General features: G+C 47.3%; 3 protein-coding genes and 1 long non-coding RNA gene across 7 annotated transcripts; 2 read left to right on the top strand and 2 right to left on the bottom strand.

Moving 5' to 3' along the window:
* The first annotated feature begins 22 nt into the window (after window positions 1-22).
* LOC133847788 (uncharacterized) lies at window positions 23-1,076 on the top strand. Its single transcript, XR_009895190.1, has 2 exons — window positions 23-544; window positions 690-1,076. It is a non-coding gene; the product is annotated as an uncharacterized LOC133847788 (long non-coding RNA).
* A 33-nt stretch (window positions 1,077-1,109) lies between these two features.
* On the bottom strand, window positions 1,110-12,940 carry LOC133847786 (spectrin beta chain). Of its 4 annotated transcripts, none has more exons than XM_062283009.1 (9): window positions 12,785-12,939; window positions 8,815-9,378; window positions 2,913-8,499; window positions 2,648-2,844; window positions 2,409-2,577; window positions 2,034-2,084; window positions 1,752-1,858; window positions 1,527-1,693; window positions 1,110-1,453 (listed from the first exon to the last, which is right to left on the bottom strand). In XM_062283009.1, the coding sequence occupies exons 2-9, from the start codon at window positions 9,274-9,276 to the stop codon at window positions 1,267-1,269; spliced, it is 6,927 nt and encodes a 2,308-aa protein (XP_062138993.1). In that variant the 5' UTR covers window positions 9,277-9,378; window positions 12,785-12,939; the 3' UTR covers window positions 1,110-1,266. The 4 variants fall into 4 exon arrangements, with proteins under 4 accessions (XP_062138993.1, XP_062138992.1, XP_062138994.1 ...); XM_062283008.1 differs by having other exon boundaries at window positions 1,752-1,978; XM_062283010.1 differs by lacking the exon at window positions 2,034-2,084.
* An 847-nt stretch (window positions 12,941-13,787) lies between these two features.
* On the top strand, window positions 13,788-17,813 carry LOC133847744 (integrator complex subunit 2). The gene is made up of 3 exons (XM_062282939.1): window positions 13,788-14,908; window positions 14,974-16,607; window positions 16,691-17,813. Exons 1-3 carry the CDS (start codon window positions 13,955-13,957, stop codon window positions 17,547-17,549), a joined length of 3,447 nt encoding a protein of 1,148 aa, XP_062138923.1. The 5' UTR covers window positions 13,788-13,954; the 3' UTR covers window positions 17,550-17,813.
* A 947-nt stretch (window positions 17,814-18,760) lies between these two features.
* Window positions 18,761-22,122, bottom strand: LOC133847637 (heat shock protein 60A). The gene is made up of 3 exons (XM_062282807.1): window positions 21,962-22,122; window positions 19,731-21,101; window positions 18,761-19,664 (listed from the first exon to the last, which is right to left on the bottom strand). The coding sequence occupies exons 2-3, from the start codon at window positions 21,099-21,101 to the stop codon at window positions 19,311-19,313; spliced, it is 1,725 nt and encodes a 574-aa protein (XP_062138791.1). The 5' UTR covers window positions 21,962-22,122; the 3' UTR covers window positions 18,761-19,310.
* Window positions 22,123-22,469: the final 347 nt, after the last annotated feature.

The following is a 22,469-nucleotide window of genomic DNA, read 5'->3' on the forward strand; positions in this document are numbered from 1 at the left end:
ATTGCATTTTAGAATCTACTATTTCACTATGACGAAAAAAAATACCACTTGCAGAATTTACCAGCTGGTTACACTGAAGTGGGTATGGGGCCAATTTCAAACAAGCGCTAATTTTTTAATAATTTGCAGTCTTTCATGTTTATCAAAAAGAACGTTTGCTTATGTATCTAAAACTAACTTTAGACCAATTTTAAAGTTATTAAAAAAAAACTTCTCGAAGGTAAAACAATTGTTGCAAACGCGCAGTGCACAAGCCGCCGCTAAAAATGTACAAAAATGTACTAAATAATAACACACTGTTTGCTCGGCCTGCCAACCGGCTTCATCTTTGTGTTTCTATGCAATTCATGCAATGCAAAGATCTGGCAACACCGATTGCATGTTTACATTTTTAAATTGGCGAACGTTTGGCGCGCAATCAAAAAAACCAGGTCAACTTTAGAGCTATGTACGTCACTAGACATGACACCCCAAACGGGGCGAACGCACAACTCACGCAACTGTCAATCGATATATTTTCTTAAACAAAACTACGTAACTCAAGGTAGAGAACAACTTTGACATTATAATTAACCAAATTTCATTCATTATAATGTACAACAATTTGTTGGAATAATTTCGTTGCTTGTTGGCAATTAAAAATGCTTATGTCACCTTACTTAAATATTTTAATTAACTGCCATTAATAGATGACATCATACTGAATGACGTGACACGACACTTGAGCCCACAGCGCGTGACACGCAACTGCAGTTCACAAAGCACGATGCACTCGTCAACTTCTGGAGGTCAACTTCAGACTCTTGATTTGAGTGGCAATGATAACGATAAAGAATCAACAACAATTGAAGAATGTACTTTAGAGGAATAATTCGTTTATTTATTGAATACATTGAAATGCATACACGAGTTGTTCTCAATTTGTTTTTGTTTTTTGTATTTTTTTTGTTGGTTTTATCATTTATATTACTTTGTATTTGTTTAAATAAATAAGATACATACGTTTAATCAATAATAGCAGTATTTATCGTGCAAATTTGATAAGCATAATAATGTTTTACTTGTTTTGCTGGTTTCTCTTGCAAAAGTTGTTTGCTTTTTGCTTTTCATTTTTGTTTTTGTTTTTGGTTTTTTTGTTGTTTTTGTTTTTATGAAATAAGGTTGCATTAAATATATGAAAAAAATATATGTATTTTTTGTTTTGTTGTTTTTCTGTTCATTTTTTTGTTTTTCTTGTTTTAATTAGCTGCTCTTAATGTTGTCCATTTACTTTTTCTTTAAAGTAAAAAACGATCTGCGCTTTGGTTCGTCCTTTTGTGAAGTAGCTGGCAAAGTCTGGGATCTGCTCGCCGCGACAGCTGCCGAATCGCTTTGGGCTTTCAGTGATGAGACCCACTGGCTCATTTCGGTATCGTCGTGCGCTTGCAGCAAGAACTCGGCACCATTGGCGAGCCTGAAGAGGAGAGGGAAGAGATATAAAGTTAGAATCGTAGGACGATTATGAATTGAGATTATCAAGAACTTACTTGACTCGCAGCACATGCTTCTTCTTCGTGTAATCACTGGCAATATCAATGGCAGCGCCCTGCAGATCGTAGCTGGGTTCGCTGCGGAAGGTCAATTCGGGATTACTCTTGTAACCCTTCTGATCTTTGAAGAACGAGACGCGTCCGGCTCTTGCAGCCATGTAAACCTAAAAGACGAACAAGTTTAGGTTTTTCTTTTCAATATTCAGTTTTACCATCGATTACCTTATCCCAAGATCTGTTGGATGCCTTCTTGGTGGCCGATTCCCATTCGTGCTTTCGTGTCACATAACCTTCCTGACCATCTCCAGCAGCTGGTGTGGCGCCACGTTCTATACACAGGGAAACATAGATAAACGATATTAATTTCAACTGTGACACTAAATATAATCGATTAATTAAATAGACAGACAACGACGAGCGACTCCATGTTTGATTCGTTTGATTGGTAGCTATAATAAGTATGATGAGTGGTTAATTAGGTTATAAGGAGCAAGAGAGTTATACCTGTTTGTGTTTCGACAACGCGCTCAACGTCGACGGCTGTGTCTGCAGCGGCTGCGTTAGTTAGTTAGTTGATTGATTGATTTGATTTTGTGGGATTAATCCGTTGATTGTTTCGTTTTTAGTAAGCATGAGTGAATGAGATGGAATTGTTCAGATTTTTAATTGGTTATACACACGAGATCGAGTTTTGATTGGATCAAGATTAGTTTTCTAGTTCGGGAGGGACTTGTTAACATTAACCGCTTTTCAGATTAGTTCTACGTGCTTTTTCGGGGTGGGAAGGAATGAATGCTAACGAAAGAGGTGAGGTGAGGTCACATAGAACACATGTAAGAGCATAAAAGGAGGATAAATAGTCAGGTATTTCTATCGTACCTGCTTCATCATGGGCAATGCCCACATCGACATCGTCACGACGCTCCGCATCACGTTTGGCCTGCTCCGCCGCTTCGGATGCCGCCTTAGCCTCCTGTTCCTCCTTGATGCGTTGTCGCTCAGCCTCCTCAGCCATCTCTTGGCGCCTCTTCATTTCCTTAAGCTCAAACTGTAAGCAGAATAGATGTTCATAGTCAGTGATAAAACGCACAAGGGATTGAGATGAAGGAATAACTTACCGTTGTCAAACGCTCAAGGGCACTGAAGCGCTCCTCTTGTGCCGCAGCGGACTTTTCGAATGCCTCGTGTTTCTTGATCAGATTCTCGACCTCGTCAATGGTGTGTCCCAGCTCGGAAGATAGCAGGTAGGGCTCCTGGGCGATAAGCCAAGCCTCGGCAACGGCAGCATCTCTGGCGAATTGATAGACCTCCAGGACTGCAAATCGGAATTGGGTTAGCAAACTTATTCAAGAGAAATAATAAAAGGAAAAAAATGCTACTCACTTAGCTGAAGGTTCTCCCATCGCTCTTCCCAGCGTCGCAGCAGCGCGTTGCGGCTGTTGTTTAGCTGCATCAGGCGATCCTTAATATCAGCGGACGCATAATGGTTGCGGGTGAGCAACTCCTTGCCCAGCGATATGCACGCACCGAAGTTGTCCTCGCGTGTATCGATCTCGGCCTTCAGGCTCTGATGGTTGTTCATCAGCAGCTCGACGCCGGAGACGTCGCGCGGCTTCTCCGATGTGTTCATTTGACGCACCAGATCCTCCATCCAGATGGTGAGAATGCGCACCATGTTGAAGAAGCGGAACAAGTCGCCAGTGTCGGCCAATTTCTGTTTGCGTGCATCGCACATGGCCTGCAGATTGTCCCAGGCATGCAACACTTCCTGCTCCCGATTGGTAATCTCCTTGGCCTTGTCGCCGGCATAGGCATCCTGTAGCTTGGCGGACTCCTCCTGGATTTGCTGCACCTGCGAGTACAGTGTGGTGAGGTCCTGCAGGAAATTGTAGTGCTTGCGCTGCAGCGTCGACACGGAACCAGCATCGCGACCCAGCTCATCCGATACACCGTGCTGCTTCTCGAGGATGCGACCGAGCACATCCTTGCAGTCATGGAAGAATTTGTGCAGTTCCCGTGAAGCGGCCAGCATTTGGGTGCGTGTCTCGATCAGCTCGAGCAGATCCTGCCACGACTCATTCAAGTTATCCTTCCACTCGGCAATCGTAGCGGAGTCCGAATGTCCCGCCTGGATCAGATTATCGGCAATACCATTCACCTTGGCCACCCGCTCTCCGCCAACGGCTTCGGTGTCGCGGGCAAACTCATTGAAGCGCTCCGACAGCAGCGTCACGTGATCGAAGTCCTGTCCCAACTCCTGGGAACCGGCGACCACCTCACGATCGGTAATCCATTGCTCGAGATCGTCGACCTCGCGACTGAGCATGAACAGCTGCAGGGCCTCGTTGAGACGGGCACGTCGCTCACCGGCCAGGTCCTTGAGACCGGCATAGAGTTTGTCCAGCTGGGATTGCTTGACGGCAACGGCGTCGCCACTGGAGACATCATCGCTGCTAAACTGACGCGCCACCTCGCCCAACTGGCGAATGGTGTTGGCGTAGTCCTCGACCGATTGCTCCAGATTCTCGTGTTTCTTCATCAGATTCTGGGCACTGATCTCATCCTTGCCGCGGTCCTCGACCATCATGTAGAGCTCCTGTTCGCTCATCCACGACTCGGCCTCCTGGGCATCGAAGAAGTACTGTTGCACCTTCTCCGACTCGAGCAAGTGCTTCTTGCGGTTCTCGATCGCGTCCTTCAGCTCCTGCCACTTTTGTGTCAAGTCGCTGATCAGCGCCTCGAATTTCTTGGCATCCTCATGACCCTCGTCAATCAGCTTGCGGCCATTGTTGCAGATGGCATTGATGCGTGGCTCGTGGTTATCGATTTCGGTGGCCAGCGATTGGTTCTTCTTCTTCAGCACATGGACATTGAAGAGGGAGTTGCCGTAGTCGGTGGAATTGGCCACCGGCAGCTTCTCATCGATCCACAATTTCTCATCCTCGACATCGCGACAGAATTGGAACGCCTCCTTCTTTTTCTCCAGCTGCTTTTGGCGCTCCAACAATGGCGCCTTGATCTTCTCAAAGCGCTCGAGCACCGCCGTCTTCTTAACCACAATCGGTTCGATTTTCTCCTCAGGCACCGTCTTCTGCAGATATTCGGTCTGCTTGTCAATCTCCTCCACCTGTCGGGCCTTCACGGCCATCTGTGTCTGAATGACCTGTTGCTTTTGCATAAGTATATTGACCGAGGTCAAATCGTTGGCAGTGTCGCCGCTGACAATTTGCTTCTCCAGATCGGTGATGTACGAGTCAATGTCATCGCAGGTCTGTTGGACGAGCACCTCGCGATTGGCATCGAACAGCAGGGCTCCCTTCTCCTTGGTGTGCACCTCGAGGTCATCGAATTGCTTGGCCAGCTCCTTGAGCTTCGGCTCGATGACATCCTTGAATTCGGGCTTCTCCTTCGACAGCTCCTGGGCGGATTTTTCAGCCTCATAGAGACGCTCCTTGTTGGCAGCGATCTCAGCCTCAAAGGCCTGATGCCTGGTCCACTTGGAGTGAATGGTCTTGGCGCTGCGGTATGTCTCATCCTGCGATGTCACATACTTCTCCTGCACCCATTCGGCCAACTCCTCCAGATCCTGCAGGAATTCGTGCAACTTCACCTGGTTCTTGAGCTTCTCGTGCTGATCCAATGCACGCTGGCGATTATCATCGCGACGTCCGGTAATGTTCTCGGCCCGCTTGCCAATCTTGTCGGCATCAAAGTGCTCCTTCTCCACCAGCGTATCGGCGACCTGCAGCAGTGTGTTGATCTTATCGTCGTTGGCCTCCATGGTGGTGAGGAAGGCTTCGTGACGCTTCAGTTGATTCTCCGCCTGCTCGAGATTAACCGGAGTGTCGTCCTTGCTGAGGAAATGCTCCTGCTGGCTGAGCAGCACTTCGGTCTGGCGTGCATCCCGATTGAACAGCTGCTGATCGAGACTCTGGGAGAGCAACACCTGACGGTTCTCCCACATCTGGTGCAACTCCTCCCAGCCATCCTTGAGGGCATTGAGACGCTCGCGCAGGAACATGTACTGCGGATCGTCGGTGGTGCTGCCCTCGGAGGTCAAGCGCTCACCGTATTCCATCATTACCTTGTAGTCCTCGGTGTAGTTGTCAATCTCCTCGCGGATGGACTGATGCTGGTTGAGAAGCTTCTCAGCTTCGGGCAGTGACGTGGGTGTATCCTCCGAGGCCACATCGGTCTGGGTCTTGGTCAACCAGGTCTGGAAGTGATCCAGATCGCGCAGGAAACGATGGACATCGCCAGCTTCCTCCAGCTTGGAGTCACGCTCCTTCAGCATCTGTGTGAGCTGCTCCCAGATGAGTTCGATTTGTGCGATACGCTCACGAATGAGTTGTGCCTCCTCGGGATGATCCACCTCAATGCTGTCCGCCTCACGTCCCAGGCTCGAGAGTTTCGCCTGAATGGCGGCCAGATCGCGATCCATGCCGCTAAGGCGACGCTGCAGTGTCATCACACCGGTCAGATCCATTTCGAGGCTGTCGGTTTCGGTGAGGATGCGTTTCTTGTCCTCGATCCACGAGATTGTCTCGCGGCACTCAATGTAGAAGGTCTGCACACCGTGCGCGGACTTCAGGTCATCCATCTTGGCCTCGGCCTTCTCGCGCAGCGTCGACCACTCCTGGTTCAAATGATTCTGACGCTCCAGGATCTCATCGGAGTTGGGATGCTCGACATGGAGCAGCTGGCGAGCCAACTGATTGACGACAGCCACGCGCGAAGCATTGGCATTCATCTCCTTGTCGAAGCCCTCGAAGCGATGCTTCATGATCTCCACATCCTCGATATCCTTGCCGGGCACCATGGTATCCAGCATCTTGGTCTTCTCCTTGATCCATTGCTCGACGCCATCCGCCTCGGACATCAGCTTGTACAAGCTGAGCGCATCCAGCAGACGCTGCTTGCGGAGCTTGGCCAGCTCCGTGAGCTCCTTGTACCGCGAATCGATGGCCTCCAAACGCTTGTCCACATTCGCCTTCTCCGGCTCGTTGAGCTTCAGGGTCTCGGCCTGCTTGTGCAGAGCATCAATAACCTCGGCGTAGTTCTTCAGCTCATCGGCAACATCTTTGTGCTTCTTGAGCAGCGACTGAACGTTGGCCTCGTCGCGACCCACATCCTCGCTGGAGACAATGCGCAGCGTGTCGAGCATCCAGTTGTCGACGTCATCGGCATCGGCAAACAGCTGGAAGTACTCGACGGCATTCTCGAGTCGCTGTCGCCGATATTTGGTGAGATCGAGCAGATGATCCCACTTGGAGAGAATCTCCTTTAGGCGATCCTTGATACGATCGGCACCAAAGTGACCCTCGGTAATGAGTTCGGCGCCCACCTTGGCCACATTCTGTAGCTGGGGATCGTGCGAGGTGATCTCCGATTCGAGGGCTTTGTGCTTGCTCAACAGCAGATTGACTGTGGTGAGATCATGACCGATCTCATCTGTCGACACAATCTGCTCCTTCTCCTTGATCCAGTTCTCCTCATCGGCGGTGTCCCAATAGAATTGCCAGAGCTTGCGGCTCTCCTCCAATCGGCTGCGTCGCTCAACAGCCAAGCGCACCAGCTCAGCGTAGGCATCCTCCAGCTGCTGGACGCGGCTGACAATGATCTCGGGATCGCAGGGTTTGTACGATTCGGGATCGTCGCTAAGGAACTTCTGTGAGTTCTGTACGACGACCTTGACCCGTTCGCCCAGAATGTTAATGTCGGCTTCGACGAGGGAGTGCTTCTGCAGCAGATCCTCGACACCCATCAAATGCTTGCCATAGTCGTCGGTCATCAGCAGTTGCTTGATCTCCTCCATGTTGTCGAGAATGTAGAGCATCTCCTGGAAGTTCTGCTGCAGCTGCAGCGAGATCTCCAAGCGCATGCGGCGAGCACGCAACAGCTCCAGCAGATACGTCCACAAACGCATCACGTTATCCTTGCGCAAAAGAATGCGTTTCACATCGTGATACCGCTCCGACTCCAGCTCATCGCAAACGGCGACAACGGCTTGCACACGCTCCTCGTACGCAAAGATGTCGGTCTCAATGGCCTCGTGCTTCTTGGCCGCAGCCTCGACGGCGGCCAGATCGAAGCCGAAGTTGTCCTGGCTGACGAGACGTTGATTCTCCGATAGCCAAGTCTCGCGCATCGATGCCTTGCGATCGAAGCGGGCGGCCAACTGCTCCAGTTTCTCCTGGCGGATGAGTTCCTCACGGAGCGCCAACTCACGTTCGTGTTCAGCCTTCTCGAGGCGTTCCCAGGCCTTGTTAATATCGGATATCATTTTACCCTCCTTGGGCGTGTAGGGTTTCTGATTGTTGGCGCGCATCTTCGACTGCAGAGTGAACAGCAGCACCTCCAGATTGCCCTTCTCCACAAACTTGGGCGGCTTCTCGATGGTGCGATAGTTGGAGAATTGTGCCAATTGTCCCTGGACACCAACCAGCGAGTTCTCAAACTCACGTTCGCCCAGCGACTGTATCGTTGTCTCGATCCACTTGAGCAGATCGCTGGTAAAGTGCTCATAGTCATGGATCATCTTGTCGTTCTCCATGGCAATGCCGACGACCTTGCCAATACGCTTGCCCTGCACCGTCTCCTGCTTCAGTTTGCTGAAGTAGTGATAGTAGGTGACCACGTAGGTGATGATTGATTTCTCATCGGGATGCTCGACGAAGACATCCTCGGCATCGAGCAGCTTGGTCAGTCCCAGCTTATCCTCGGCGACATCGAAGGCATTGTTCAGATTGTGGATGCCATTCGTTTTCGATAGCTTCTCAAATTGCACTAGATCTGGACGGTGTTTGTGTATGATGGCATTGAAGGCGAGGCCATCGCGCCACGATGTTGTAAAGTTCCGCACATTCACGTTGTGGTAGCCAGCGGTCTTCATCTGACACCAGAGCAGCAGGGCGTCCTTGGCGGACTTGGTCTCCTTGTTGTCGACCTCCTCGATGGTGATATCTTGGATCTACATTGGGATCAAGCATTAATTGGTTAGTGGGTGCGTGGATTAGATCTAGTCTAGGATTGAGAGCAAAAGTCAAAGTTAGGAAAAATTAGGGCTAACTCTATGTTAACTAATCTGCTGTTGATTTGTGTAAAATTCTTACAATACTATCTGCAAATGGGATCTAAATCATGTTTTTACTTAATCAACTTATAAACTAAAGAAAAAGCAAATGTTTTTTCTTATTTTAAGGTTTGTGAAACAAACTAAAATTATCCCTGGTATGTACCTAAGTTCCCTTCCAAAGACCTCGACCTACTTAAGACTGAAACTCACCTGGAAACGCAAGATAATCGTCCAGATAAGGCCGAGATTGAGGGAGGCGTTGCCATCGACAATGTCGTGGGAGCCAATGTTCTCGAGATGGACGCGCTGTTCACGCAAGAACTGCAGAGCCTTGTCCACGTTCTCCAGGCAATGTATACGCATCTTGCCCTTCGTGGGCTTGGGCAATCTTTCGCCGGAGAGGACCTCGAGCAGCTTTATCAAGTGCTTGCCATCCCGCATGTCCACATAGAGATCGGCGATGCGGCAGTTGACACGGCACAAATGCGAGTTCACCCATTTGGTGAATGTCTTCTTCTGTACGCTCTCACGCTCCTCGGCGAGCGCCTTGATGCGGGATCTCTCGAAGAGCCGGCTGCTGGAATTGCCGCCATCGTATTCGTATTCATCGATATATTCGTTGCCAGGACCCTGACTGGGGTCCCATCGAACAATTGAAATGTCCGTCGTCATTTTAGCGCCTCTTGCAAATTGTCCACAATTCGAACCGCAAAGAATTCAATTTTGTTCTATTCCAAATTCCACAAAAACCGAAAATGAAATCTCAAAGAATAACTGCAAAAAATAGAGAGAGAGAGAAGAAACGAATAAGAAGATAAAATATATTACTTAAAATGTGTATTATTTCATCGTTTAATTTAACTAAATTTCTTAATGTCAACTTTCTACAGTTGTCTTCCATTTTTAAATACTTAAATACACACACAACTTGAATAATTATTCACTATTCACACAGCAGTTCATATGCAAGTGGGTGGGAGGTGCCTCCCACTCCATTCCATTCTGGCTCTTACTCTCTCTCTCTCTTTCTCTCTTTCCCCTCTCATTATGCGCTGATTCATAAGACACAATGGCGTCACATTGAGTGGCCCGCGGGTCGCGCCTGGGTCAACTGTTCACTGTCCACTAACAATTGTCGCTCACTGTCTGTGTCTGTGTGTGTGTGTGTGCGTATGGGGAGGAGAGTGTGACCGTATGTGTGTGCGACTGTTTATTATTTTAGGTTGATAGTTAACGCGATTACATCACGCCCCATCCGCAATAATGCCATTCTCAATTCTCATTTCAATTTCAATGTGCGACAAAAAAAAACAAGAGACAGGTGGAGGGTGGAGTGGGGGGAGATAGGGATGGTCAAATTGCAGGAAATTCAATTCACAAAAAAACTATCGGAATGACCAAAATGTGACATACATATGTGTGTGTGTATACAGATAATACACACACAGTAGATTCGTACACCTTCGTCGGCAACTGCAAGTGTATTTTGACCTTTATTTCATGCTCTGCAGGTCATTCCCTTTCACGCTATATACATAGAAACACACACACACTCACTCACGAATGCTTACATAGATGTGTATATGCTAGAATATGTATGCATGTATTTTCAGTGGGGCCAATTATGTGTGTGTGTATTTTTTTTTATAACACATCTCAGTTGAAATTGCACTGGAAGCAGTTTGTTGTTTTTTGTTGCCTTGCTGATTTAATTTGTGTTCTCAATGGGCATGAGCTAATTTTGCAACAACAATGAATTAGCGAAAACAACAACATCGAGAAGAAACAATACGATTTTTAGCACACATAACTTTATTTACATATGAAAACACACACACACAAGCATACAAACTCATGCACGCATTGCCGCAGCTCTATTATCTATTACGTAATATTTTGCTGATTATAACGAAAACGAAGCTTAAAACTTGCCGACAAACGAGTAAGCGAGAGAGCGAACACAACGAAAACAGAGCGAACACAACAACAGAACACAAGCAACAAACCAAACCAAACCACACACACACACACAAGCAAACAAACAACAAACAGGCGGCACACGCACGCCGAGCCAAAAGAGAGCGAAAAAAAACTAAGAAATATGAACAGAGAGAGCATCTGTGTTGCGGGAGAGCACAAAGATGAGAGAGAATGACCGAGCAGGGTGACTGCCAAAGGGCAGCGGGTGGAAGCGGGAGCAGCAGCGCTCTCAATAAATGGGGTAGGTTTCGAACGCAGCTCAGACAGCAGGCGAAGCCGACGGCGAAGGCAGGCAACTTTGCAATTATGATTGCATACACACGTACAGACGTAATATGTGCGTGTGTTGATCTTGTTATGCTAGAAGTGAGTTCATCACATTGATTTGATTAGCGAGAGGCGCGGCTGGTACTTGGGGAATGCGACATGGAAATGTGGAAGATGGGGGGCTTGGAGGGAGTTGTGTAATTGTCGTTCAATTAAACAGGGCATCGCATAGTCAGTCAAATGAACTCTGCTCGAACTTTAACTGGCGCTCAATGCAAACCACCACCGAGCAGTGAAAACTCCAAATGTACAATGTATATATGTGTGTATGTATTTTTTTTATTGCGTTGCCTTACTTTGTATTTGGTTTAGATGTGGAAAACCAGTTTCCAGTCAGTCGCAAAAGTAATTTACTTTTTTTTGTTTTAACAAACAATCGCTCAAATAACTTTGAGGCTTCTCCACACGAACACACACATACACACGCACGCATGAAGCACTCACTCGACACACATACAACACACAGATACGTTTACATATGTATGCGTACGAAGCTACATCATCAGAGTACGTGCTTATTACCTTACAACTGTACAATTTGAGTTATGGCCGTTGATTTGTCATGTTTTCATTTTTTGTATTCTTTTTATTTTTTTTTTGGCTTGTCGGCGGCGGCAGCACAAATAAACAAGGTGGGCCCCAAAACCTAAAAACTCGCAACTCACACATGCACGTTTGTTTATGTGTGATGTATGTGTTTCAAATATGGACAAGTGCAGCACACACACTCGAACACAGCAGGCAGTTTGTGTTCGATTCTTTCCACCGTCCGTCCCCATTCCCGTTGTGTATCGATAAACAACTTCAAATTCAACTCGTGACCTCTTGGAAGGATTTCCTATTTTTACATGGGGCGTGTGTGGCGTATGACGTGTGTGTTTGTGTGCGTGTGCACGTAACTGTATTTCAAAGTGCATTTCGCTTTAATGTGAATGAGTGAAGAAAAATCGAGTGGAGAGCGCGAAAGAGAGAGCAGTGACAGGAGAGAGCAGGCCAGTGTGATAGATATAGTGCGTGCAAGTGTGTGTACGATTAAAAAAAAAACATATGTAGGTGTGTGTATATATCTCGATTAAATATTGTCATTTATCGCACATTTGCTTCGATTTCCGCGGCTCTGACGCAAACATTAAATATTGCCCAATTATATGTGTGTGACACAATTTTGATGTTTTGATTTTCGATTTAATTCACAATTAGAAAAAAATAAAAAATAATTAATAGAATTTAATTCAAAAATATTCGTTTACTAGTCATCCGACAATTCGATAGGCGTAATAAGCAGCACACACCACTCTGCACACAACACACTCGCACATATATTCTACACTCACGACTTGACTCGACTCTACGCTATGCTCTCACAACAACAACACATCTCCACCTCCTCACACACACACATATACAACGAACGAGCACTGTGAATGATGTCATCAACGCTAGCAGCGACGGCGACGTACGATAGTCGGGAGCAGGCAATTTTAATCGATGATGTTTTTATTATGTAGCTATGTATGATTGTATATGTGTTATGTACGTATGTTTGTATGTACGATGTGTGATATGCGAGGCGAGCCATGCATAGTATATTTTCTTCTTTTTTTTTTGCAATATATATGTGGATCATATATCTAGCGACTCTTTCATTAGTTATTTAATAGAGTTACACTCGGCTGGAGTCAAATGACTTTTGCTCGCTCAACTCTGTCCCACATTCATTGCTGAGTTTGAGATACTTTTCTTTTTAGGTGTATTAAGCACTAAGCACTGAGCGCACTAGGGCGTTGGTCTATCGTACAATATTTATTTTTCCCGACGACGTTTGAGTTTTCTTTTTGCATTTTGTTTTCACACTTGCGCCACTTTCACTTACCTACTCGGCAAACTTGCTGTTCAATTTTCCCTAATTGATTCATAAAACATACAATTCACATAGAATTCTTCACGTTATTTTTATTTTTATTCACATTTATTCTTTGCGGCCGACTTGCGAGTAAAAAAAAAAGTGACTGCTGAATGCGAATGAAAAATGTATGTATCAGTCTGGGTGCTAGAGCTGGCAATCGGTTCGATGTTTATCGATTCATTTTTTTTGGAATCGATGAATATATAAATGCAGCCTGCAAGCAAATATACCAAAATATACCACTTTGAGTTGGCGCCAATTTTTGAACTAATCATTACGTTGCAAAAATTCGCGAGCAACTTGGTGACCATTTTTCAAATTAAACCAGCATTTCGGCACATTTAAGGTATTTTGTAATGTTGTCATATAATAATTGAAGAATTCGTATCTTAGCCCAGAAAATTGGTCACATTATCAAACAAATTTATTAAACAAATTATACTTTTATTATATAATACAAATGCTTACCACAAAAATAAAAAAAAAGTATGAAAAGTGTGTAATATACCACTTTAATTGCCACACAAAAGTATATATCGTTTGTCACAAGTAATGTTTATCGAGTTGGCAGCGCTGCTAAATATATTCTGCGGCATAAAATAGCAATATCTGACCTAAGAATTATATTTAATAAGTTAAATTTTTTTGGACAAAAACTGAAGATATGCTGTGTCTAATTATAATGTAAAAAAAAAGTTAAATGTTAGCGCTTGTTGTTGATACAATATATTGAGGCATCGATATCGCGATAGTCAAAGCCACTGCATTACAACCACAAAACTTTTATTGTTGTTAACTGCACCATAATGAATGAATAGATAAATAAGACAGAATACAATTTGTTTACTTAGCTGATTCTTTTTTCAAATTGAAACACAAGTGCATAAGCATAATTGTGAATATGCAAATTTAGCGCCAAAAAATACTGAATGCAGTCTTCTCGTTATCGATAAGCAACAGATGCCGGCATCGATACCTCAGGCTTGGTCGATGCTACGGCGCTGTTTTATTTTGGCCGTCGAGTGGCAAATAGTGTGTGCGTGTGTGTGCTGACGACGGATTCGCTGTTCAAATCCAATCAACACAAATTGACATTATTATTCTGGCAACAGGTTGCAGTCCAGCTACAGCCAACAAATGCCGGTGCGCACGTACGATGTGACGGAGCGCGTCTTCACCGCGATGCAGACGCTGGACATCACATCGCTAGCCGGTTATCCGGAGCACGAAATACGCCCGGTACTGCCGTCGCTAGTGCGGATGAGTTTGCTCTCACCACTGGACAACACGGAGGGTTCCATGGAGTCGCGCAAACAAATACTGGCCGTGCTCATTGGCATCGAGGTGGTGAACAGCATTGTGTCCTATCTGCAGGTGAATTACCATGAGCTGGAGAACGATCTGAAGAAGGAGCTGCAGACGCGACAAAAGAATTCGGCAGCCAACTTCATGGATGCCCAGCAGCAACAACAACAGCAACCGCAACCGGAATATGGCCTCCAATCGGGCATCGCCTTGGGATTTGAACGCGCCGATGTGGCGCGCAAAGTGCGTGTGGTGCTCTCCGAGATTTTCAATCTACAGCAGCAGCTAACGAATGCCAATGCCGGCGGCTCTGGCTCCGGCTCCGAGTCGAAGGCGGCCACAGCAACAGCCAACAACGCCGGCAGCAGCTCCGGCGGTGGCAGCAGCCCAACGACGGCGACTTTGCTGCAGGCGACGCACTCGGAGATGCTAGACGATGGCATCTATCTGGAGGAGGTGGTCGACATACTGTGCATTGCGCTCGCCGAGCTGCCGTCGCTGCTCAACATACTGGAGCTAACAGACGCCTTGGTCCAGGTGCCAAACGGTTATCGCATTGTCTGCGCCTTGGTGGCCAATTTCCCGGATTGCTATCGCGATGTGGTGTCGCATGTGATTGCCAACTGTGATGAGGAGGCGCCCGATGGCAAGCAGCGACTGTTGCTGCTCATGTCGCTCAGCGAAATGAATCCATCCCAGGCGCTGGCCAATCGCTCCATGTGTGTGGAGATGCTAAAAGTGCCGTCGTTCATGCTCAAGCTGGCGCTGAAGCATCCCGATGATTTGGTGAGTGAATGGAATGCTGTTGAGTTAGTTCTTCGATCTATAAACATATCTTCTTCCCCCTCTAGATTGCCTTCCTCACCGGTTTGCTGCTGGGCAACGATCAGAATCTGCGCTCCTGGTTTGCGCTCTACATTCGCACCAGCCAGAAGCGGAAGGGTGATGCACTTAATCTGGTGCGCGTCGAGCTGCTGCAGAAGATCGTGCGCATCACAAGCAAAGCTGCTGAACTGAAGGACTTCAATCTGCAGGGCGCCGTCCTGCTGCGTTTGTATTGTGCCCTGCGTGGCATCGGAGGACTGAAGTTCAATGATGACGAGATCACAGCGTTGTCCCAGCTGGTCACGAGCTGCCCCAAGGCGACGCCATCGGGCGTGCGCTTTGTCACGCTGGCGCTGTGCATGCTCATCGCCTGCCCCTCGCTGGTGTCCACCATACAGCTGGAGAACAAGGCGGTCGAGTGGCTCCAGTGGCTGATCCGTGAGGATGCCTTCTTCTGCAAGCGCTCCGGGTCGAGCAGCTCCCTGGGAGAGATGCTCCTGCTGTTGGCCATACACTTTCACAGTAATCAGATCACGGCCATCAGCGAGATGGTCTGCTCCACGCTGGCCATGAAGATCCCCATCCGGCCGAACAGTACCAATCGGATCAAGCAGCTGTTCACCCAGGATCTGTTCACCGAACAGGTCGTCGCATTGCATGCGGTGCGGGTGCCGGTGACGCCGCAATTGAATGGCACCATTCCGGGATACTTGCCGGTGCACTGCATCCATCAGCTGCTCAAGTCGCGGACGTTCCTCAAGCACAAGGTGCCGATCAAGTCGTGGATCTTCAAGCAGATCTGCAGCTCGGTGCGTCCGGTGCATCCGGTGATGCCCGCTCTGGTCGAGGTGTTTGTCAACACGCTGATCATACCGAATCCCACGGGCAAGATCAGCATCGATCACATGCATCGTCCGTTCACAGAGCTCGAGATCCTGCACGTCTTTCGCACCTCCCCGCTCACCTTCTTCGCCGAGGAGCTGCAGTCGGAGAGCTCCGATGAACTGGCCCAGGTCGAGGTGAGTTGTCCGCTCACCTCGCAGCTCCTGATGATCTACTACCTGATGCTGTACGAGGACACCCGGCTGATGAATCTGAGTGCGTTGGGTGGTCGCAAGCAGAAGGAGTACACCAACAATTTCCTCAGCGGTTTACCCCTCAAGTATCTGGTGCAGAAGGCGCATCAATACCACAGCGATTACCTCTCGCTCTTCCATCCGCTGCTGCGTCTCATCATCTCCAATTATCCGCATCTCAGCATGGTCGACGACTGGCTGGAGGAGCACTATCTCGGCGGCAGCTCATCGCTGCAGCACGTCAATCACGAGCTCAAGCTGGAGCTCCTCGAACGGGCGTTGAACATGCTCAAAGCGAAGCCCCAGCTGGCGATACGCATCTTCAAGCGGCTGCTGCAGTTGCCCCCCGAATCGTTGGCTCAGTATGCGCCCAAGCTGGTCGAGCATCTGCCCCATGTGTTTGCCAAGGATGTGCCTCGCTACGTCAAGGATCTGTACAACGATCTGTGGCTGCGCCTCAACGCTGTGCTCCCCACCACCTTTTGGCTGATGTCGTTGCGCGCGATCACGCGCAGCGCTGACTCGATGAGCAATCGTCGCAGCTTTGGCAACGAGAGTCTCCTCGAACCCATGGATGTCCTGGCGTGAGTATACCCAAGAGATTTCTCTCTTGTCCATTCTCTAACGTGTTTCCCCTCTCTCTCTCTCTCTCTCTCTCTGTCTCTAGTTGCCCACGTCAGGTGTTTTGCTCTCCCTACATGCTGGTTATACTGCTGCGCATCCTCAAGGGCAGCCTGGCAGCCTCCAAGACGTACCTCAACGTGCACATGCAGCAGAAGCAGGTGCTCGACAAGAACGGACTTGTGCAAACCGATGCGGATCGCGAGGAGCTCAAGACCACGTTGATTGCATCGCAGGAAAGCGCCGCTGTTCACATTCTCCTCGAGGTGCTCGAGCACATGGACAGCAAAGCCTCGAGTCGCGTGGCGTTGTTGGAGCTGCGCGAGATTCAGGGCATCATCGGCAGTTATGTGCATCAGGCGTTCATCACGGAACCTTCGCTGGCCAAGCTCGTGCACTTCCAGACGTATCCCAAGTCTGTGATTCCCATGATAGTGGCCAGCGTCCCGTCAATGCACATTTGCATTGATTTCGTCCACGAGTTTCTCAACGTCACCGAGATGGACAAACAGATCTTCACCATTGAGCTGACGTCGCATCTGGTGCTCAACTATTCGATACCCCGGAGTTTGGGTGTCTCCAAGTTCTGTCTGAATGTCATTCAGACCACGCTCTCGCTCCTCACTTCATCGGCCAAGTGCAAGTTCCTGCGTCACGTGCTGCCGTCGATGGTGCGTTTCGTCGAAACGTTTCCCATTCTCGCCGAGGATTGTGTCAACATCCTCATGAACACCGGACGCAGTCTCCACTCGCAGTCCTCCCTAGGCGTCACCACCATGCAGATGCCCCTGACGGAGAGCGCCAAGTTGTGCTCGTATCGCGATGCTCAGCTGCACATCAACATGATCGAGGATGCCTTCAAGGTGCTCGTCGAGGCCGTCATGCAGAAGGCTGAACTCTATTAGATCTGATACCCCCGTCTCCTCTCCTCTCCTCTCTCAGTCCCTGCCTCCCTCTCCCTCTTAGTATTAAGCACAAGATACGTAGTGATTAGGCTAATTGTTATAGTGAGTGTAAATGATGAACTTTGCTTAACCCTTTGTCTAACGAATTCATCGCGTATTTTCTCTGTAAGTCAACAACACACAAATTGTTTCCCCAAACTGAATGTAAATAAAACACATAGAACACGTCTAAGATCACAGTCATTATTTTTGTACTCTTTAAAATCGGAAATAAATCAGAAATGAATTCAAGTGTAGTGAAAATATATTGAATGAGAAATAATTGATTTGCATTGGCTACAGGCGAACTTTCGATAAAACTATATTTTAAAAATATACCAAAATAGCATATAAAATATTAAAATATACTTAAAGTTATATTTAGTATATTCATATACTATATACCAAAATAAAAATCAAAATAAAACTAAAAGATAGTAGATAACATTTCATTAAAATTGCAGTATATTTCGTATAGTCTGAATATACCAAATGAATATCCCAAAAATACTACAAATATATCAAAAGCTATGTTAGGTATATAAATGTGATATTATCTTCAAAATGAAGAAAAAATACTCAAATAACTGAAGCCTATATTTGGTATATTGATATACTAAAACATTCAAAATAGAGTCAATCTTTTAAGGATCTAGTTGTTCATACGGACTTGGCTATATCTTCTCGGTTCTTGACTCTGATAAAGTATATACTATATATAATTTATGGAATCTGAGATTCCTCCTTATGCCTGTTATAATACCCTTCTACCCTAGGTATAAATATAGTCGGGACATTTTAGGTATGATATATGCTCCATAAATAGAACAAAGATATAGTGCACACATAATTTGTTTAAATTCCCATTACAAAATTATTCTATATCTTCATTTGGAAATTTTCGATTGGTTGGCAAGATTTCTTCGCTGACTGTCTTGGCATTATCTTATCGTATAGTCTATCTATAGACTCAGGAACTGAAAGCGATTAGTTGTGACGTAATTGACATGATAAATTGCCTCACCCGACAACAGCTTTTTTGCCAATCTTCCGATCACTGCGGGGGTTCTTCAATGCTATATTTTCTTCAGCTCCATGATATCCCCTTCTCTTTCGCTCCACATCGCTTTTCTCTTTCTTTTTGGTGGTATTGAAATATTTCATGACACGGGTTTGTTCAGTTTTTTGTAATATTTTGTTTATTATTATACAACTAACGGTACTCTTCTTGCATTTACATATATAACATGTAAAAAATAGTTTTAAGGAATAGTTTAAAAAAAAGAAACGTGTTTCAACACGATGCACACACGACGCCAGCGTACGGGAAGAGCGAGAGATGCCATGTGTTTGGAGTAGAGTGTGGAGTGTTGTGGAGTTGTGCTTAGGGAGTAGGCAGGGAAGAGAGAGAGAGAGACGAGATCGCACATCCGAGCGCCGAGAATTGTTCTCAGAAAGGGGAATAAATGCGAAACAAAACCTCGTTGGATGCGGTTTGTGTATATGTGTGTGTTCTGGTGTGCTTTTCGGATGCACCGGAAGGAAGAGAATGCTGGTGATGGACTCGTCGTCTCTCTGCCCCTGGTTAGCCTTCGCCCAGTGTGTTTGTGACCCGTATTCTGGCGTTGTGCATCGCTGAGCCTAAACATATATGTGTAATTTGTTGTTGTTTGGGGAGTGGGGGAGGGGAGAGAAGTGAAGCGGGGGAGATGGCTTAACATCTTACATCATGCCACCCATACCGCCCATGCCTCCCATGCCACCCATGCCTCCCATACCGCCCATGCCTCCAGGAGCAGCATCATCCTTGGGGATCTCGGTGACCACAGCCTCGGCGGTGGTCAGGAGCGAGGCAACGCCCGAGGCATCGGTGATGGCCGTGCGCACCACCTTGGTGGGATCGATGATACCCTTCTCAATCAGATTTCCGTATTCGCCCTTCAGCGCATCGTAACCGTAGTCACCCGACTGGGTCTCCACCTTGGCCACAACCATGGCGCCATCGACGCCAGCGTTCTTGGCGATTGTCATGCAGGGCATGCGCAGCGCACGACGGACAATGTCAACGCCAAGGTTCTGACGGGGAAAAGTCAACATTAGCGAAAGAGTGAATAGGAGAATTGGCCATCAAGGGGAACTCACCTGATCCTCGTTCTGGGTGGCAACGGCGTCCAATTTCTCGATGCAACGCAGCAGAGCGGTGCCACCGCCGGGAACGATGCCCTCTTCGACGGCAGCGCGTGTGGCGTTCAGAGCATCGTGGACGCGATCCTTCTTCTCGTTGACCTCGACTTCGCTGGAGCCGCCAACGCGGAGCAGGGCAACGCCGGAGGCGAGACGGGCCAAACGCTCCTGGAGTTTCTCCTTCTCGTATTCGGATGTGGTGTCGGTGATCTGTTCCTTGATCTGATCAACGCGACGCTGCACATCGTCCTTCTTGCCCTTGCCCTTCAGCAGCAGTGTGTCATCCTTGGTGATGACCACCTCGCCAACCTGACCCAGATCGCTGATCTTCACATCCTCCAGCTTAACGAGATCGGCATCATCACCAAACACAATACCGCCCGAGGCGATGGCCATGTCGGTCAATGTCGACTTGCGGTTGTCACCGAATCCGGGTGCCTTGACGGCCGCCACCTGGAGTCCGATCTTCAGACGGTTCACCACCAGAGTGCTGAGGGCTTCGCCATCGATGTCCTCGGCAATGATGACGAGGGGTTTGCGCTGGGCATTGGCCAGCTCCAGGGCGGGAATGATGCTCTGCACCGAGGAGATTTTCTTCTCCGACAGCAGGAGAAGGGCATCCTGGAACTCAACCTTGGCGCCCTTGGACGAGTTGATGAAGTAGGGCGAAATGTAGCCGCGATCGAACTTCATGCCCTCGATCACCTCAAGCTCATCGATCAGGGTCTTGCCATCCTTGACGGTAATGACGCCATCGCGTCCCACCTTCTTCATGGCATCGCTGATCAGCTTGCCAATGGCCTGATCACCGTTGGCCGAAATGGTGGCAACCTGGGCAATCTCCTCGGGGGTCTTAACGGGACGTGACATGGTCTTGAGGTTGTCCTTGACGGTGTCGACGGCCAGCATGACGCCGCGACGGATCTCGACGGGATTGGCACCCTTCGAGATCTTCTCGAAACCCTCCTTGGCAATGGCACGGGCCAAAACGGTGGCTGTGGTGGTGCCATCGCCGGCTTCCTCGTTGGTGTTGTTGGCCACATCCTGGACGAGCTTGGCGCCAATGTTCTGGAACTTGTCCTTCAGTTCAATGGCCTTGGCCACTGTGACACCATCCTTGGTGATCTTGGGTGAACCCCAGGATTGCTCAATGATAACGTTGCGACCCTTTGGACCCATGGTGACGGCAACAGCATCGGCCAGCACATCGACGCCCTGCAACATCATGGCGCGCACCTCGGGACCGAATTTGACATCCTTGGCGTAGGAGCGCATCGCCAGCTGGCGGCTGATGGAGGTGCGTGCAAGTGAAACTGGTAGGCGGAACATCTGCAAACAAAAGCCATTCACATTAGGGTTATCGAGAGAAACACGTGTGTGATTGCCCTGATAGGTATAATCGACCGACCACCACAATTGCATTCACATGAACTCGTTGTGTTTACTTATCGCTTAACCACTCCATTACTGCAGACTCCCCCACCCCACCACGCCTACTGCAGCCTTTACTAGTCAACTTTGACCACAGCTCAGTATATCGATAATGCACACACACACATTGAAAGCGAGAGCGACTTTTGTCTTCCAGAACAAATCATTTATGTAACCTCATACACACACACATACATGAAGCCATATGTTTTGAGTGTGTGTGTGTGAGAGCGATGCAATGTTTGTGGTTCATTATGAAATATAAACATACAATATATGAAAAACACACATAAACTCACTGCAAGCGAATTATATGCAACTTTCTCACATGGCAATTGTGAAATCGCCGCACTAGCGAAATTTCTTCAGCCGGCAAGAGCAAATATAAGAAAAACATGTGCGTTCGCTGTTACGTGAGTGTTGCGTGTGTGTGTGTGTGCGTGTGAGAGCAAATTCCAATTGGAAAAGAAAATTAGCATTCTGTATGCAACGAAAACGTTATTAATGTGCCAGATTGTCACTGCATATTATTAACTTGCATTTGGATAATTGAATTCTATTGATATGATAGAAGATTCCAGAAGAAACAAGTTCGGCGCTCGCTCTCTTGCTCTCTCTCACTCACTCACTTGCTTAGCCGGCACACCACTTATATAATTCACAAACGCACACAACAATGATAATGTTAATGCAACTTAATTTTGGATGCACACACACGCGTATTTTATGTATTGAAAAATTAAAATGAATTTACTTACTTTGTGCTGCTTATTATTTGTTGTAACAAAGTTGAAAGAAAATGTCTGTGTTGGAATTTCCAATTGAACTCGATGTAAATTAACAAGCTCACTTGCTCCAAATGTGCCGCAGGCGGACTCCTCTAACCTTAAAGACTTTTGAATGAGTGACTGACTGTCAGGCAGCGTAAGTGTGACCACAGCTATGATTTTGACTGCCACACCATAAACAGCTGGTTACACTCGAAAACTAATTTTTTGGTATGTAGAAAATACTTGTAAAAAGGCGGAAATATTTAAATGGTAGTTTCAATCTGTAGTTTTTTGTATTAAGCAGGAAACGTCTACACAAGTTTTTGTTATGAATAAATAAAATTCAAAATCAAAAGTATCTACTCGTGTATGTACATAACATATCAGTGCTACTGCCAATCGAAATAGTCACATAAAGAACTACGTAACGTAAATAAACGACTTGACGAAAATTATCACATCGATATAAACGATTACCCGATAACAATTATTTATT

Source organism: Drosophila sulfurigaster, chromosome X (genome assembly GCF_023558435.1).
Source record: "Drosophila sulfurigaster albostrigata strain 15112-1811.04 chromosome X, ASM2355843v2, whole genome shotgun sequence".
NCBI lineage: Eukaryota > Metazoa > Arthropoda > Insecta > Diptera > Drosophilidae > Drosophila > Drosophila sulfurigaster.